At 32.2% G+C, this 17,312-nt stretch overlaps 1 protein-coding gene across 8 annotated transcripts in view; it reads right to left on the bottom strand.

The window, feature by feature from the left end:
* NLGN1 (neuroligin 1) overlaps positions 1 to 17,312 on the bottom strand; it is an 819,119-nt gene that overhangs the window by 437,632 nt on the left and 364,175 nt on the right. For 4 of the 8 annotated variants that reach the window (XM_045539682.1, XM_045539683.1, XM_045539684.1 and 1 more), the window contains one exon: positions 6,743 to 6,802. The exons of the other annotated variants lie outside the window; for them this stretch is intronic. In XM_045539682.1, coding sequence (XP_045395638.1) covers positions 6,743 to 6,802 — 60 coding nt within the window. The remainder of the gene's footprint in view (positions 1 to 6,742; positions 6,803 to 17,312) is intronic. 8 annotated transcript variants of the gene reach the window in all.

Genomic DNA, 17,312 nt, shown 5'->3' with positions numbered 1-17,312 from the left:
AATATATTTTCCATTTTAGGGACAAAAGGGCATGATTTTAATATAGCTTTTTAAATTGCTATTTTTATTAAAGTGTTTCTTAAGCAATTTATATTAAGAGCTATTGCAGAAAAGAGCAATAGGCATCCATTGTTTTGTATCTAGAGTTTTGTTTATAAACTACAAACCAAATTACAACATTTAGACAAATTGAAATTAAGTTTGAATGTTAGTGCATTTTGATTCAATCCTGAAGTGACAGTAAAACCAAAAAAAGAAAGAATGACAATGACTCTTAGGACCACTTTTTAAAAATGTGATAGATCTCACAAGGAACTTATGAACCATAAACTAAGGATAATGGTATTATTTACATTGTGATTAAAACAATATTTTTACATTTTTATTTAGTATAAAGCTTTGTATCAAATGTAATGTGATTACATTAAATCATTTATGCTCCAATTTGTGAACATAATTACAGTATTGTGTTATATATTGCAAGAAGTTTTATTTCACTATTTAAGTAATGTTAGATGTATGTTCAGACAGTAAAGTTATGACCTCTTAATGCATTTAGGGGAATGTTATTTAAATGATAGTTTTTAGAAAGTCCAGGACACCCACTCATTCAATCTACCCTTACCTTTTGGGAGAAGAGAACAGACTAAATTTTATTTTTTTACCTCTTTGTATAGGCAATATACTCTTCTTATTCCCACTTTGACTCTATGTTTTTATCATGCAGGCATGAGACAGGATGGACCTAAGTGTAAAGTACTAAAATTTAGGGTGATGTTAAGATGATTTCTACAGCTATGAATTTTAGTCAAATATATTTGCTTCTCTAAGATATTTTCCCCCAATTATGTAATTTTCATAAGGATCTAGAAATAATATATAAAGGAAACATAAGATAATTTTAATCAATATTAAGAATGTGCTCATATCTATAGAAAAAAGTTAAACTATAAATGGGCAAAAATGGTTTCAATTATATATTATGTAGATTGAAATGTTATATGCATGTGTATATATGACTATGAATATACATAAAAACATTACTATATTATGTAATAGCACTGGATCTTTTACACCCACAATTAAAACAAAATTAGATCAAGTGTATTTTTTAATGCCAATATTAGAAAGTGTCATTTAATAATATGGTGTTGTTCCTTTACTTTTGACATTTTTTATCAAACTTAACTCTCCTACGTTTTAAAAATCAAAATACCAGCTTTCAGAATGGACTAATATGATACAAATTCATTGAAAGAACAAAGGTTAATATTTAGAGACTGCCTTATATTACCTATAAAAAATGACTTATGTAAATGCCTCGATTTTCATACTGTAATAATAAAGTGCTTACTTTAAATGAAAAATTATTTTAGGATAAGGAATTGCAGCTCATATTGCTTGTTCAGATATTTAACTTGGGGAAATGGTTCATTGCAGAATTTTTTAAAAGACTATTTTAAATTTGACTTAATACCAGTGTATATACTAACTTCTACCCCTTACCCTTCCAAGTGTGTGCTTGAGAAGAGTGTCTTGTTTTAAAGTAGTGACAGGAGGATACTTTAACATAGAAATCATACCCTAAAAACATCTATGTTTAAGAGCAAAGCCTAAATTTACTTTCTCCTTGAATCCTTGGGAGAGGTAATGGTATTCACTCATTTGTAAAGAATTGAGGGCTTGTGGAGATGTTAGACTTACACAGAGAAAGTAATCCTTTTGAAATTGTTAAACTTTACACCTTAAATGCCTGTGTGCTACATACAGTTTCAGCTTCTTATTTTTCTAGTATGGCTGGCACTGAAGAGGCAATAAATTATTAAACTGAAATCATTAACTGACTGTTCACAGCAGACACTGTACTCTGCTAATTGTATGCTTGGAGGTAGCACAGAGGGAGGCAGTTTCAGAATTCTTCTTTAATTAAAATTACATAGAATTACAAAGCACCAACTGTGAACAGTAATGAAATCTTAGTAGAACCATTCTGTTCACCTGGAAAACAATATAGGCACACATTGAGAAGACCTGCCACATTTTATACCTAATAACAAAATGAAGCGGACATTGTCAGAAAATTCTGAAAATATGACAATAAATTCTAGGAACTCTTTTGAGTGGTATCTCTTTTTTTCTTTGAAAATTAGACTTGAAAGGATTATTGATAGCTTGGGTTGATCCTAATTTCCAATTTGTTTTTACAGACTTTTCAAAGATTTCAGCCTTGCCTAAGAACTTAATATATTGAGCAGTACTTTTTCAGAATGTTTTATAAAATTCTAATGCTATGTTCTGAAAAATACTTTTTTCACTTGAAGTAACACTGAGGTTAATGTTATAAAAAATATTAATTACTGAAATAAGTAACATTCTTGGATATAACCACCCTTAATTTGCTAGTAACATTTGGGAAACTGCATAAACTTTAGAAATTTTCTATTATAGAAAAATTGGAATTCTTTGATAATGTTTTGCAGAATGGTCCATCTTAAGCTTTACTTTTTATATTGTTTTATCACAGATTTCTATCTTAGGCTTTACTTTTCTGCATACTTTACAAGTATTTTTGGTGTGGATTGTAACTAAAACAGTTTAAATTATAACTATTTACTTCATTTTTAAAAGAACCAGAAACTTTATAAATGAAACTGATAGTCTACCATTGAATACTACCTGCTAATGTCATCATTTTAATAATAATATTGGGGGGCATTTATCATCAGTGCAAATATATCAAATGCACTTTAGTACTTTATAATGAATTTTTTAGAGCCAAATCATGCCACTAAACCTTGTCTCACATTTAACCACCTATAAATATGGTGGAATGTGTGAGCTACGGATTTTCACCTAACAATTTTTACTTTGCCTAAAACAGCTGCTACCAATTTTACTTAAATTATGAGAATTCTCTCACAATTTAAACACTGGCTCAATTCCAGTAAAAACTACAAATGTTATTCCATTTATCTAGCAAATCAAAATTAGCTCAAAAAAAAGCCTACATATGTTTATCAAGCATGTTTATATTTTCTGTTATTTGTGATGTTTTGGAAGTTTTTCTACTTTTTTACTGTAGGTGTTTATTGCTGTAAATTTTCCTCTTAGTACTGCTTTTTCCATATCCCGTAGGTTTTGATATGTTGTGATTCTATTTTCATCTGTTTCAAGAAATTTTTAAATTTCCTTCTTTATTTCTTCATTGGCACAACAGCTGTTCAATGTTTTTAAGCTGTGCTAGCTAAGCACATAGGGCCCTGAAAAGAGTAGGGGAAAATAAATACTACAATGATTATTATTTTTCTTCGAAATTTTTAAGAAAGTATTTTAATTAATTTTTATTAAGTTCTTCAAGTTGGAAAAAAATAACAAATTGGAATCTGAGTATACATCTTGATTTTAAGTTTTAGTAACTTTTATTTTTCTGATAAACCAAAATTTTAAGCCAATGTAGCAAGTGTCAATAGATCTGTAGCAGTTATTGTGGATTTATTTGTGTTTGACAATCAGGCTTTGGAGTAATATTTCCTTTAATGAGCCCTCGTGATTAATTATTAATCGTATAACTAACTCCTTAAATATATTTATCAGTTCCTCTCTTCTTAAAGGACCCTTGAAGTTTTCGATCATATTTCAGAGTTTAGGGATTTAACAGTTTTAAAATTATGAAACATTATCTCAAATCTTATTCTGATATGCAAAAATATATTTCAAGGCATACTTTTGTGCCTCCTAGTTATTTTCATGAACCTCAAGTTATCATTCAGAACCAGCAAAAGAATATAGAAGTGTTGGCTGAATATTTGCTTGTTAAACTGCACTTAGAAGAATTAAAGTTACATCTTTAGTTAATAAATATACAAAATCTACAAGGCAATTTTTATAAAGCTCCGTGTAGGATATAAAATTGCATTTAAATATCAAAATGTTAATATTTAAATATTCTTAGCACAATTTAAACACTTTTTAAATATCTCAAATTTCCAGAATAAATTGGTAGGAATCTGGGATGTTGTTTGAACCATTTTTATCACTTCAGATTAGATTTTTTTAAAGTATAGAAATAGCCCATAAAGTATACAGTTCTTTCGTTTATTGAAAAACACAAATGAAAAATGGTACAATTGTGTTTGCCCTAATTATGGCAAAAGAATGATAGTAGGGGCACAAACAAGAATTAGAAGTGAAGAATCGTGCTCCACAAAGAAGAGAGACCTCCATTAAGTTAAGTGAATAAGGGGCAAGCACCAACCAGTGTTGCGGGTAGCTTCACAATGCAGTGGCTGAGAGAGGGACCTGGAAATCAGGCACAGGTGTAGAATTATTGGAAAATGAGAATTTCATATAAATGATCAGGTAACCTGACTTCTTACTGAAGTAAAAGAATTAGTTTATCAAGTAGTTTATTCATTGCTTTAAGGTCAAGTGATATTGATTCAACATTTGGAACAATTTAAATGTGAAAATTGGACACAGTTTTTACTCACACCCACATCTACAAAATAATTGTAAAAGGAATTGAATAAAAGATGCTCAGACTTTTCTACAAAAGTATTTTTTTCCTGTAGGATATTTGAATTCATCTTTATCTTCAAAACAATTATACCAAACAGGATAGAGGAATAAACCAAAGTGGAATTGACTGCTGTGACATTCTACACTTTTGAGCATTTAAAAATATTTATTGATTTAATAACTCTTGTGACTGAGTGGCTTAGTTTGAATACTACCTGCTAATTTAAATAGAGGTTTAGGATATTTTAAATGGCTGTTTAAAAATGTTAAATGTGCTTCAAAATAGCTCTACAAAATAGATTCACATTAACATGTCTGAACTATGTTCGCTCAAAGGTGTTTATTCTAAACATGTAAACGTCTTACTTAATGCTGCTCTACCAAAAAAAATCATATTAAATGAACAATCAAAATATTTTTAAAATAGGAAAGTAATGTATACTAACCTTGTGACTGCATTGGGAACATCTGAAGTTTACAAAGGTACACACTAAAAAGTCCTATACATGTTAAGTGTTTAGATAACAAATATCCAGGAGTTAAGGATTTTCAAAGTGTTCAACAAATTCCAAAGCCTGCAAGTGGAAGCAGTCTTCCATAGAGCTTTGGGAACAGTAAACCATGTCCTACAAAGTCAATAAATGTCCTGAATGTTTGAATATATCAGATTTCCCACAGTGTTAAAAAAATCACAATTTGCATTTTGATACTATATTTATTTTTAGCTATTTAACATTCAAAATAATAACTCTTGGGCAGCTATAATGACTTATTAATATTTCAGTATTAATGACTGCTTTGTGTTTAATCTTTATTCCACTGCTGCAGTTCACGGTAAATGAATCTTTAATCAGATGTCATAAATTTCATTTAATCAAAATAATTCTTATATGCTGTAAAAATATTAACATCAAATACAGTTTTTAAGCTTTCAATACCTCACCTCTGTAATTTCATTTTCTATTGTGAAAGAGTTTATTAAATATATATGTCAATGCAAACAATGCAAATTATTTAGTAAAGATTCATTTATTCATAGTTCCCTTGTAACTCATGAAACTAGCACTTCTATGGACCTGGCTGTTGATTATTTCATTTTGAAAACCCTTTCTTGCCATTTTATGAATACCGTCATGAGATTTAATTTCTAGGTTTCTGACAATTTACTATTAAACCTGGGATTATATTGGTCACCTCTATAAGAGTTTTGACTAGGATAGCATTTAAGAAAAAGAAAGAAAAGAAAGCAAAAAGTAAGTCCTAAAGGGAACGAAGAATCAATTGGCCTCTTTAGACACCCAGTTTAATATCAAGTAAGATAGAGTGGAATGAGAAATATCTCAATGGAGTGAGTACTTAGGTTTAGAGAGTATATCAGAATTACATATCATAAGAAAGTTGGAAAGGGAAAACAATTTTGATATTAATGAAGTAGTAAATATTTTATTGCTTATAGTTGTCAAAACTTTGAAAATAAGAATATTTTATTTGCCAATCTAGAAATTATCTCTGAAATTAAAAGATATCCATTTACACTTGTTTAAAAAATACCTGTAAATGCTACCAAAAATACTATTATGTGTCTAAAGTACTTAAGTGCTTTAAATGGGTGCACAATGCTTACTGCAGCTATCTAAACAAGTATAATGCCTTTCTTGTCTAAAGAATTCAATTGTATTTATATGACATTTAAGCAAATCAACAGAAAACAGTATTTATTTAAAATATATTGCTCAAGAAACACTTTATATCATATTTAACTTGTCCTTAATATTGTTGGGTGTGGAGTTCTTTTTAAACAAATATCAAATGTAAAAATGAAACACATTTTGATATTGGGTATAATATTTACATAGATTAGAAGACATGCAGAATGGGCACAGAGAGACTACAAGGGAGAGATTGTTAGTTCAAAGAATGTGGACAAATTTCAGTCAAAACGTGGGATGAAACATATCAAAAGTCAGTTCAAGAAAACAAAAAAATGCCCCTCTTTTTAAAACATTTTAATGGTTGGCATCAAAATGTAAAACTTAACATTCATTTTTAAAAAAAAAATTAAAAATGTATATTTATATGTAACAACAAGCAAGAAGACAAAACACATCAAAAACGGGAATTAAAAACAACTCTTCAAAAAAAGACAAGAAGTAAAAAAATAGAAAGGGGTGGAAAAAGTGATTGAGGCCCTTGTCATGCAAATAGATTTGGTGGAAAAAAATACCTTCATCTTCAGCACCGTCATTATCACCTAAATCATCTGTCTGTTTCTTTGTAAGGGGACCTAGGATTGAGAACGGAGAAATGGAGGGAAAAAAAAAAGACAATTCAAGAATAAACAAGACTGAGGGGAAAAAATAAATATAAATACTAAAATTCTTAAGGATATTTCCAAAAAGAGTGGGGAAGTGGTTATGTCATAAATGATTATCTATTTTGTTTAAGAAAAAAAAAATCCCTTTCCCCAAAATATCTCACAGAAGATTTGGTTTGTGAATAAATCCAGCATAAAAAATACATTATGTTTTGAAAGTCAAGTCATAAGCAAAGAAAATGATTTTTTTAAAATACCCATTGCATACAAAAAAGTAAACAGTTTTGTTAGTTGAAAAAACTCAATTTATTCAGTGTCTTTTCTAATTTAAATTGGTGACAACAATAAAGAAAGTAGATTAAACTCGTTCTTTTATTTAGAACAATATAATAACATAGAAAACAAGAAATATGAATATATTTTAGTTGTTTTCTTTTTCTTCTGTTTTTTTTTTTGTAAGAGCATTTAATATTCAGTTTTTACACATTAACTCATACAGTTTTCAAAACTGTGACTTTTTAAAATTACTTGTCATTACACAAAAATTTCCCCATGTGTTTTCATTTAAATATTAGCTGTGGATTTAAGACATTTGCAGCCCGCACAATATATCAACAAATAATCTCATCACTCGTCAGAGCAAAGGTACCATCAGTAGAAGTCAGTGTTTAGCTACTAAAGTAGTTACAAAGTCAGGGTTTATATTTCATAATCAATTTAGTAATATAATGGAATTATGCCTTAGTACAGTTTCATGCCCAGTATGTTTGTAATAGGATCATGTTTTAGTAGAATAATTGTATTAAAACACTGTGAATGTTTAATAAATGTTTTATTATATTTAACAATGTTAATTTGCTAGAGTAAAGGAGCACACATCAAAGGGGAAGTCAAAGGCCAGATAAAAGTAATTTTAAGTGTCACATAATTGACATACTCAGCACACAAAAAAGCAAAATGAAGCCCACATTCTTTTTCTGTTTCCACAACCATTTAATTTATATGACATTTCATATTCCTCATGCAAAAAGCAATCACTTACAAACACAGAACACTCAAGTTAAAAGACAGCCAACCACATAGCAGTAAGCAAAAAAATTTTATCATGCAAAAAATAACAGGCATAGAATAAAGAGGGAAAAAAAGGGACTGAAAGTCATGTGTTGATTTCAATAACAAATAGTAAAGAAGCAGGCATTAACTCTAAGCACACTTCATAGGGAAGGATTGTTAAATATTTTGATAAAGACTTGTAAGTCTTTTCAGAGATTACTGCGCATTATATTTATAATTCAAAACTGAACCTGATATCATTAACCCTCAAAGAATGAAAAACACCACCCCAGAAAACAGAAGGAAAAAAATGAGATATAATACGGTTATGTTTCACAGCTCTGAGAGATAGCCTTGAAAAATAGTAATAACTGGAAAAGATTAAAGTATTGGAAAAGCAGAAATTGAAGATGTAATTTAAGGGACCCATTGACTACTTCAATTGTAAGGTTATGATTTGAAATCATTCCAAATACAGACAGGGAAACTGTACACAATAAATTAAGTGATATACTTTTATAGTCACACCTGTAAGCAATTATTCCATTAAGATAAAACCTAGATAAAGCAATAACTTATATTAATTGGCACTCAGTTGCAAGTTCACAGAAATCTGCATTTCTTTAATATGACCCTGTCTAAATGCAAAAAGCACCCTTAGGATTATTTGATGTTAATGCAACAACGTTGCTACATTTCTGAAAAATATACATATTTTTAATTTAAATTTTTAAATTGCTGAATCAAAATACCATAGTTGAAATATTTCTAATTTCATTCAAAATATTAGATTTCAAAAATTATATTTTCAAGCTTTTTATTTTTTCTATAATTACCTAAAACTACACATATGTATTTTCTCATAATTCTATTTTCCAGGATGCTATATAAAAGTTATGGTTTTAATTATTGGTTAGCAACACAAATTAAGTGCAGTGGTATTTATTGCTGCCAAAACCACCACCGATTTTCCAATTTGAGTTAAATTACTTAATCTGCTTAATTCTTGGCTATATTAAGAAACCACTATTGTAAGCTCAAAAATTTTTTGCTGAGTTTGCTAAAATATGAAGGTACATGTAAAACCTATCACAATTAAAATACTCTCTTTATTACGTTCAGGACTCTATAAGATATCTCTCTTGGATGATTCAGATGAAAGTGCATTTTTTTCCCTTCCTAGGGTACCCAAGGCAATTTACATGATTTCTATGGGAAATCATTCAGGTTCTACAGCCACCAAGCCAGTGGTTTTATATACTTTACATGCAGACAGAATTGCTGGCTCTTGGGCCTAAAAATGATACACTAGTAAAAGAATTTTTATTAAAGCATTATCTCCCACTTTGCATGTGAGACATAGTTCTCAGTTGCTATTCGACAGCTTAAGTAGAGAAGTCATAGAAATGATACTGCACACACAAAGAGAGTTTTTCCTTGGATGGATGGTTGATTGACCCAGCTTTTTGCTACTTTAGTTATATTATCACCTTTCTTACTGAGCAAACTCTGTGCCTCTTAACTGATATGGGATAATGATTGCTTACGTACATTTTACAAGACATCTTTTACTGTAATAAATCTGAAGAATTAGATATAGATATTGCTTCAGCATTATAAATACATGAGGACATCATTATCCTAGAGGAGGATTAAATCACGTTCCTCCAATAAATTTCATTTATTGATCCTAAATAAAACCTTGATATTAGGTGATATTAGATTGTTCCCATGGTATGGACTACAGCAATATTTTAGTAATTCCAGCATAACAGGGTTTTTTTCTTTTTAAGATCAAGAATTTTTTACACATTTGATTTTTGAAGGTTCCCTGCGAAGAAGAGGGTTGGTAACAGTTTTTGGCAAAATTGATTATAAGAAGAAAGAAAATAGATTTCCTTTATCTCTATGCCTAAAGGCACTGATAATAAATATCTGAGAGGTTCCAGAGCTGCAAATTGAGAAACTCAACATTGGTTTCTCTGAGGAAGCCTCAGTGGAGTAAGCATCTGCTTGTGGATTACAGGAACTGATCCCTATGTGATCTCAGGGCTCCTTATCCCCATGCTAGAAACAAAACAGCATTGAGCTGCCTTCTTTCCTAGAGTATCAGCCACTGTGGCTCATTTTTCCTTTATTCTAAACTGTTACAACTGATGTAATTACTGACATTAAAACATTTTAAGTAGAAAGAAATATTGTAAAAGGTAATTGGCAATAATTTTCTTATGAAAAGTAGATAATCACATTTTAGGGACCATATATTTCTCTAAGTGAAGCAGCATCATTTCCCCAATGGCTAAAACATGTATCCTTCAAACAGAAATAACAATTATTAACAACAATCCAACTATAGCTTATGTTTCTTTTAAACAGCAAATACTGCATTTTCAATACCATCAGTTTAAAATGGGTATCTTAAAGCACCAAAATATAAAGCAAACGAGACCACTAAAACCTGAATGTAGAAGTGATTTATTCTACCTTGAAACTCTATTGGGTCTGTCCTCCCTGAGGAACACACACATAACTCTCATTAGAGTTAATAGGAAAGTAGACCTCCTGTCATTTTGAAAGGGAGTGAGAGTAATTACTATATTTTATATCTCCTATAGGCAATAAATAGATTCAGTGGTGAAACAACAGGACTAAGCAAGGTAAAGGGAACTCCTAACTATGAACTTTGAACTCATTTAATTACAAAATAATTCCTTTGCAATTAACATAAGCATAATTCAAAGTATGGGCCTTTACAACAGACGTGTGATACATTCTTACATCTCAGAATCTGACCAAAGAGCTTTTTACTTTTTAAAAAAGGAGTAAAAATATCAGCATTTCTCTGTAGTTAACTGGAGAATAATTATGAGCTTGGAAATAATTACTATCCACCCATATTAATGCTGCTTTTTATCATTCCCTTTGATGAAGGGCTAATATACTTTAGGTTTCAAATACATTAGAACTGATTATAAATTCCTTCATTATGGGTTCACTTCAGCAGAAATTATCCATACTTCGTGTCACACATGCCTACAAAAGGCAAGTAGGTTGAAGGTATTATTAGCTCCTGACTTAAAAAAGGTGGCCATGAGAAATTTGTCCTTCTATAGAGAACAAATGTCTGAAAGTTTAAGGATTATTTAGAGCTTCTGGCTCTAGCCATCCAACCATGATAGATGGAAAGCCCTGGCTGGCGACCTCGTTCTCCTCTTTCCCTATCCTCTTGACCCGGCAGCCTTTGAGGTAAATGGATTATAAAGCATCCCTAAGGCTGTTTCGACAGAATGAGAGAATTTAAGGATATTGCCATTGTTGTTCTGGAGTCACTGGAAGCAGGCTAAATAAACATTCTAAGGCATGTATTCTCTCAGGACAAAATTTAGTTTATAAAATTTGAATCAAGGATGCGAAAAATCTATGTGTAGTCCATATGGAGTGCAATGCCAGAATTCAATGCATTTTTTTTTTAATTTCAGCGTATTATGGGGATACAAAAGTTCAGGTTATATATATTGCCCATGTCCCGCCCATCCCCCCGAGACAGAGCTTCAAGCGTGTCAATGCATTTTAAATGACAACAGGAGTACATTATTGTATTCAATTTTTGTAAATGGACAAACATTAAAATGTAATGATTTTAAGAAATAAGATATCATGACAGTTGGTGTCATTGCAAAGCTCTTGAATTTTACCCATTGAAATTTAGTTGATTTTATATAACTGGAATGAATACATGCCTTTTGAGAATACAGAAATGAGTGATAGTGACTGATTTAGAATAATACTAATCTGATTCTACTATACTTAACAAAAAGTTATCACATTTTTTAAACTATCAATTACAGATATAAAGAAATCATAAAGAATTCTAGTCTGGCCATTATTCTGTTTGCATGCCACATATTTGATAAAGGACTGATAACAAGGGTGTATATAGAACTTAAGAAAATTAACAAGTAAAAATCAAACAACCCATCAATAAATGGGCAAAAGACATGAAATGAAATTTTTCAAACAAAGACAGAATAATGGCCAGCAAACATACAAAAAAGTGCTCAACATCTCTAATCATTAGGGAAATGCAAATCAAAACCACAATGAGATATCACCTAACCCCAGTGAGAATGGCTTTTATCAAAAAGTCCCCAAACAACAAATGTTGGCATGGATGTGGAGAAATTGGAACTTTCTTGCACTGCCGGTGTGACTGCAAATTAGTACAACCCCTGTGGAAAATAATCTGGAGATATCTCAAAGAGCTAAAAATAGAAATAACATTTGATCCAGCAATCCCACTACTAGGCATCTACCCAAAGGAAAAAAAGACATTCTATAATAAAGACATCTATACTGGAATGTTTATGGCAGCATAATTCACAATTGCAAAGATGTGGAAACAACCCAAATGCCCATCAATACATGAGTGGATTAATAAAATGTGGTATACGTATACCATGGAATACTACTAAACTAAAAAAACAATGGTGAACTAGCACCTCTTATATTATCCTGGATAGAGCTTGAGCCTACACTTCAAAGTGAGGTATCACAAGGATAGGAAAACATGGACCACAGGTACTCGCCATAATTGGTACTAACTGATCAACACTAAAGGTATTCACATGGTAGTAATATTCACTGGGTGCCAGTCAGGTGACAGGGGGGTGGTGGGGGTGGGTAAACTCACACCAAATGGATGCAGAGTGCACTGCATGGGGGAAAGGCACACTTGTAGCCCTGGCTTGGGTGAGGCTAAGGCATTATATGTAACCAAAATGGTTTGTACCCCCATAATATTCTGAAATAAAAAAAAAGAAATCATAGCTGAAAAATAAATCTTTCCAGAAAATTCTTTATTTAAAGGAAAATAATATTTTTGAGCAATGCCATAAATCTGTATTATGTGGAAATAAAAATACAATGCAAACCACTGTGATGAGATATTGTAAATGAACTTGGGAACAATTGATAGTCAAAAGAATATATATCTGTGGAAATCTTGGTGGCGGCACTCTGCCATTCATGACCATGTGTGGGGATCATTTAGGTGAGCTGCCTTACGTGTAGGCTAATGGCCCATATGTACATATGTTTTGGAATGGACCAGCTTCCCAGGGTATGAAAGCAGCACACAGGCTCTGTGTGCATCTTTGTGTTGCAAGAAAATATCTACAGGAACACAAAATATATTATATTCCCTCAGTTCTTCAGAAGCAGAGAATAGCTGAAAACATGACTTTTGGGAAAAGGAGAATCTTATGCTAAAGTTAGGAAAGAGGAAAAGAGAAATTTTCTCTGGTCTAGTACATTGAGAAGAGCTCATTTGTATTTATGAGAAAAACAAGTTTTTCTTCATAAAATTACCTTGATTACAACACTTTGAAGTCAAAAGCAATTTCTTCTAGAATAAAAATGATAGTATCTAGGGAAAAAAGAATTTAAATAGATAAAAAGTAAATAAAATAGGCTCACCCCTAATCTGAGCATCAGCAAATTTGCACAAGCTCATTTATAATAATATGGTATTCGTTTGAATTTTTTAGTGCCGATGCAATATTTCTGCAGCATGAAAAATCTTAGAATACTCTTTCCTTCTCATCTGGAAGACTGCTGCTGGGTTATTACTTTCTGATGATATACTTCCCATTGCCCTAACTTTCCATACTTTATCCTGACTTGCACCTAGAGCAGAAGTACGGTAAGGACACAAGTGTCATCAGATGTTCAGAGCTATCCCAATGGGGATGAGATAGGGGATGGCATCAATAGCCTAATCTCCCTGGCATGGCTTCAGTATTCAGTCATCCAGCCATCCAACAAATATATATTACACTAGGTGCTCAGCATACATGGTGAGCAAAACAGTTAATACTGCTGCCCTCAAAAATTAAATGTTGGAGAAAGAGACATTAAACAGCTAATCACACACATGTAGATATACTTACAAATTGTGATAAATGTCAAGAAAGAAAAGTCTTGGTGCTATGAGATGTTATACAAAGTGACCTAACCAAGCCTGGGAGGTCTTCAGTGAATTAGTGCAATGTGACCTGAGAGCTGAAGGATGAGTAGACACTAAGCAGGTCACAAGGATGGGTATGTGAATATAGGGTGGGAAGAAAAGTTCAGCCAGAAAAAACAGCATGTAGAAAGGCCCGAAAACAAAAGAAAGCCCAGAGGTTAGTGTGGCTGGCATACAGGGAGTAGAATAGAGAGTAGTGGGCGATGACAAGGCAGAACCAGACAGGCATCAATCAGAGCACACAGCGCATTCTGCCTGAGGATTTTTGTCTTAATCCTCAAAGCAATGGGAAGCCATTTGCGGGGTTTAAGCACACATTGATAAACTCTGCCCTATCTGAATTTTAAACCAAAAAATCAGAAAGAGGCAAAGTCATTCTCAGAAATATAGCAGGGAATATTGTATACAGAGGCCTGCTTTATGTTCTCATCAGACAAGAATAGTTTTATTAGAATGAGATTAGATGATGAAAAAGGAACCTCTAAGGTCTTACTCCATTTTTGTTTGCAAATAAAATGAAAATCACCAAAAAGTAAAATCCAAGACTCCTACACTCCTAAAATTTTATACTTTTACAGTGTCTACTAAACATATATGTAAATTTAAATGCAATTTGCCTGAGAATTAACATACCCTAATTATCCTTATATTCACACAAAGATAGAATATTCCAAGCTATTTCTACTTGGATATCTCTCTAGCATCTCAAAACAACAGGGACAGCCCTCATGTCCACCTTCAAAGCCAGTTTTACTGCCCAACATAGGTTTTGCTTTCAGAGGTATAACCCTTTCTGCTGTCTCCAAACTCTAAATCTAGAAATAATATTTACCTATTCCTTCATTCTCCCTCTGATCTCAGCCAGTTTTCATCAGATTGCCAAGAGAAATCTCATTCCTGTCACTCAATACTTTCTATTATTAGCCTGGTCAGGGGCCATCATTACCACATGACTGAATTATTATAGAAGCCTCATGGATGCTCCTACAATCCTTTCCACTCTAGATTCTCTCTCAATACATTTTTATATTCCACAGGTTTTTGAAGTTGTCGAAAATAATAGCCACAAGCCCAAAGAGAAAAAGATTTAATCATTGTAAATTAACATCATCTAAAATATACACACATTCAACTTCTAAGACTAAAATTGCAAGCACTCTAAAGGAACAGAAATTTAAAAGCCTAAAGTCTTACTTAGACATGGTAGATCTTGTACTGTGAGTTTTAAAATAGCTATAACAAGACAGATGAAAACTAAATATGGTTTAACACTAGTTTTGATGTTTTAGAAATTCATGAGCAAAAATAAGATATTTTATATTCCAAATGGAAACTATTCATATAAAATATATTTTTAAAATGCCGTGCAGATTAATGTTCCTTAAACAGGACTTTCACTACTCTGTTTAAAAGTCTTTACTATCTCCTTATTCCTCTTGTATTACACTAAATGCCCCAACCCAACACACAAGACCCTCTTTACTATTTCCAGATTTAATCTCTATGTTCCAGTACTTTGCAAAATAGATCTTTTTCCATTGTGAGTCTTGTCTCTGCTTCACAATAAAGTTACCTCATACTCACACCTTGTGTGTTTTATTCCATATAGTTGATTCCTTAAAGTTCTATTATAATCAACTCACCTTGCAAAGGAGGAAAGGCATTAGTATAGACATAGGGAATCTCCTCTAGAATAATATGTCAAATTGAATAAAGGAGCACTGCTGTGTGTTTTGGCCCAAAATGCTGTCTTTAGAATATGAATGTTGACAGGTAGTTCGATACTGCTTAGCAAGACCTGACTGTAAAAACACCTTAATTCTTCAGCATTACTAAATTTTATCTCCCTAAGTGAGATAAATAAACTGAAGCAGTAATTATGAAGATTCTATTTTCTGAGTGGATTTCACTGGAAATAGGTCAGTGAAAGGCAAGCCCTCTAATAAGTATGTATTACCCTAAGCTGACTTGACAGATTTTGGTTTCACGTGTACCCCTCTTTGCTAAACATCTCTGATCTTCAGTGAAACACAGTTCTACCCTGTTTGTACTCTGAGTGCTACTGTACATAGGTTGACAGGCTAGCAGCTGTCAGGGACAAAATACTGTGCTCCTCTCTCTCCCCCACTCATTATCTTGCCTGATATAATAAATGTCAAGTATGAACTAGATACTGTAGAAACACCTGTGAAACCAGTGATTATGTGCCCAGACTTATAGGATGCAAGAGCTAGAGGGACTCTACTGAATGACTATTAAACCCCTTCATTTCACAGATGTGGAAAAGAGTAGAGTGTTTAATTGATTTTACCCAGGACTCATGGCTAGTTAAAAGTAGTTCTAGGTGTGGAAAGGACAGGATCAGAAATTTTTCAAAAGAAGACAGGCTAATGGCCAATAAAATATGAAAAATATGCTCAATGTCTCTAATCATTAGGGAAATGCAAGTCAAAACCACAATGAGATATCACCTAACCCCAGTGAGAATGGCTTTTATCAAAAAGTCCCAAAACAACAAATGTTGGAGTGGATGCAGAGAGATAGGAACACTCATACACTGTTGGTGGGACTGTAAACTAGTACAACCTCTGTGGAAAATAGTATGGAGATACCTCAAAGAACTAAAAGTAGAACTACCATTTGATCCAGCAATACCACTACTGGGCATCTACCCAAAGGAAAAAAAGACATTCTATAAAAAAGACATCTGCACTAGGATGTTTATAGCAGCACAAATCACAATTGCAAACATGTGGAAACAACCCAAGTGTCCATCAATACATGAGTGGATTAATAAAATGTGGAATATGCATACCAAGGAGTACAACTCAGCTATAAAAAATGGTGAACTAATATCTTTTGTATTATCCTGGATGGAGCTGGAATCCATTCTTCTAAGTGAAGTATCACAAGAATAGAAAAACAAACACCACATATTCTCACCATTAAATTGGTACTAATCCATCAACACTTATGTGCACATATGGAAGTAACATTCATAGGTTGTTGTGCAGGTGGGAGAGGAGAGGAGGGGTTGGGTAAATTAACACCTAATGGGTGCAGTGCATGAAGTCTTGGGGTTGGGCACACTTATAGCTCTGACTCAGGTGGCAATATATGTAACCAAAGTATTTGTACCCCCATGATATTCTGAAATAAAAAAACATGAAAAGTAATATAATATGGAAAATATTGGGTCTAAAATTTATAATGATTGTTCAATATTATGTAGTTAACACTCTAATTGTACTCTCTCATTGGACCTTAATGTGGTAAGGCTGAATGAGTAAAAATAACTATTTCCAATAAGTATTGATGATAATTAAGATTACCTGGCATGTTTTGGAATTGCATTCAGATACATATATATAGTGTTTATTATTTTTACTTCTATTTTCAAAC

The sequence above is a fragment of the Lemur catta genome, chromosome 1 (assembly GCF_020740605.2).
Source record: "Lemur catta isolate mLemCat1 chromosome 1, mLemCat1.pri, whole genome shotgun sequence".
NCBI lineage: Eukaryota > Metazoa > Chordata > Mammalia > Primates > Lemuridae > Lemur > Lemur catta.
The sequence above is the reverse complement of the archived record's forward strand: the minus strand, read 5'-3'. Positions and strand labels throughout refer to the sequence as shown.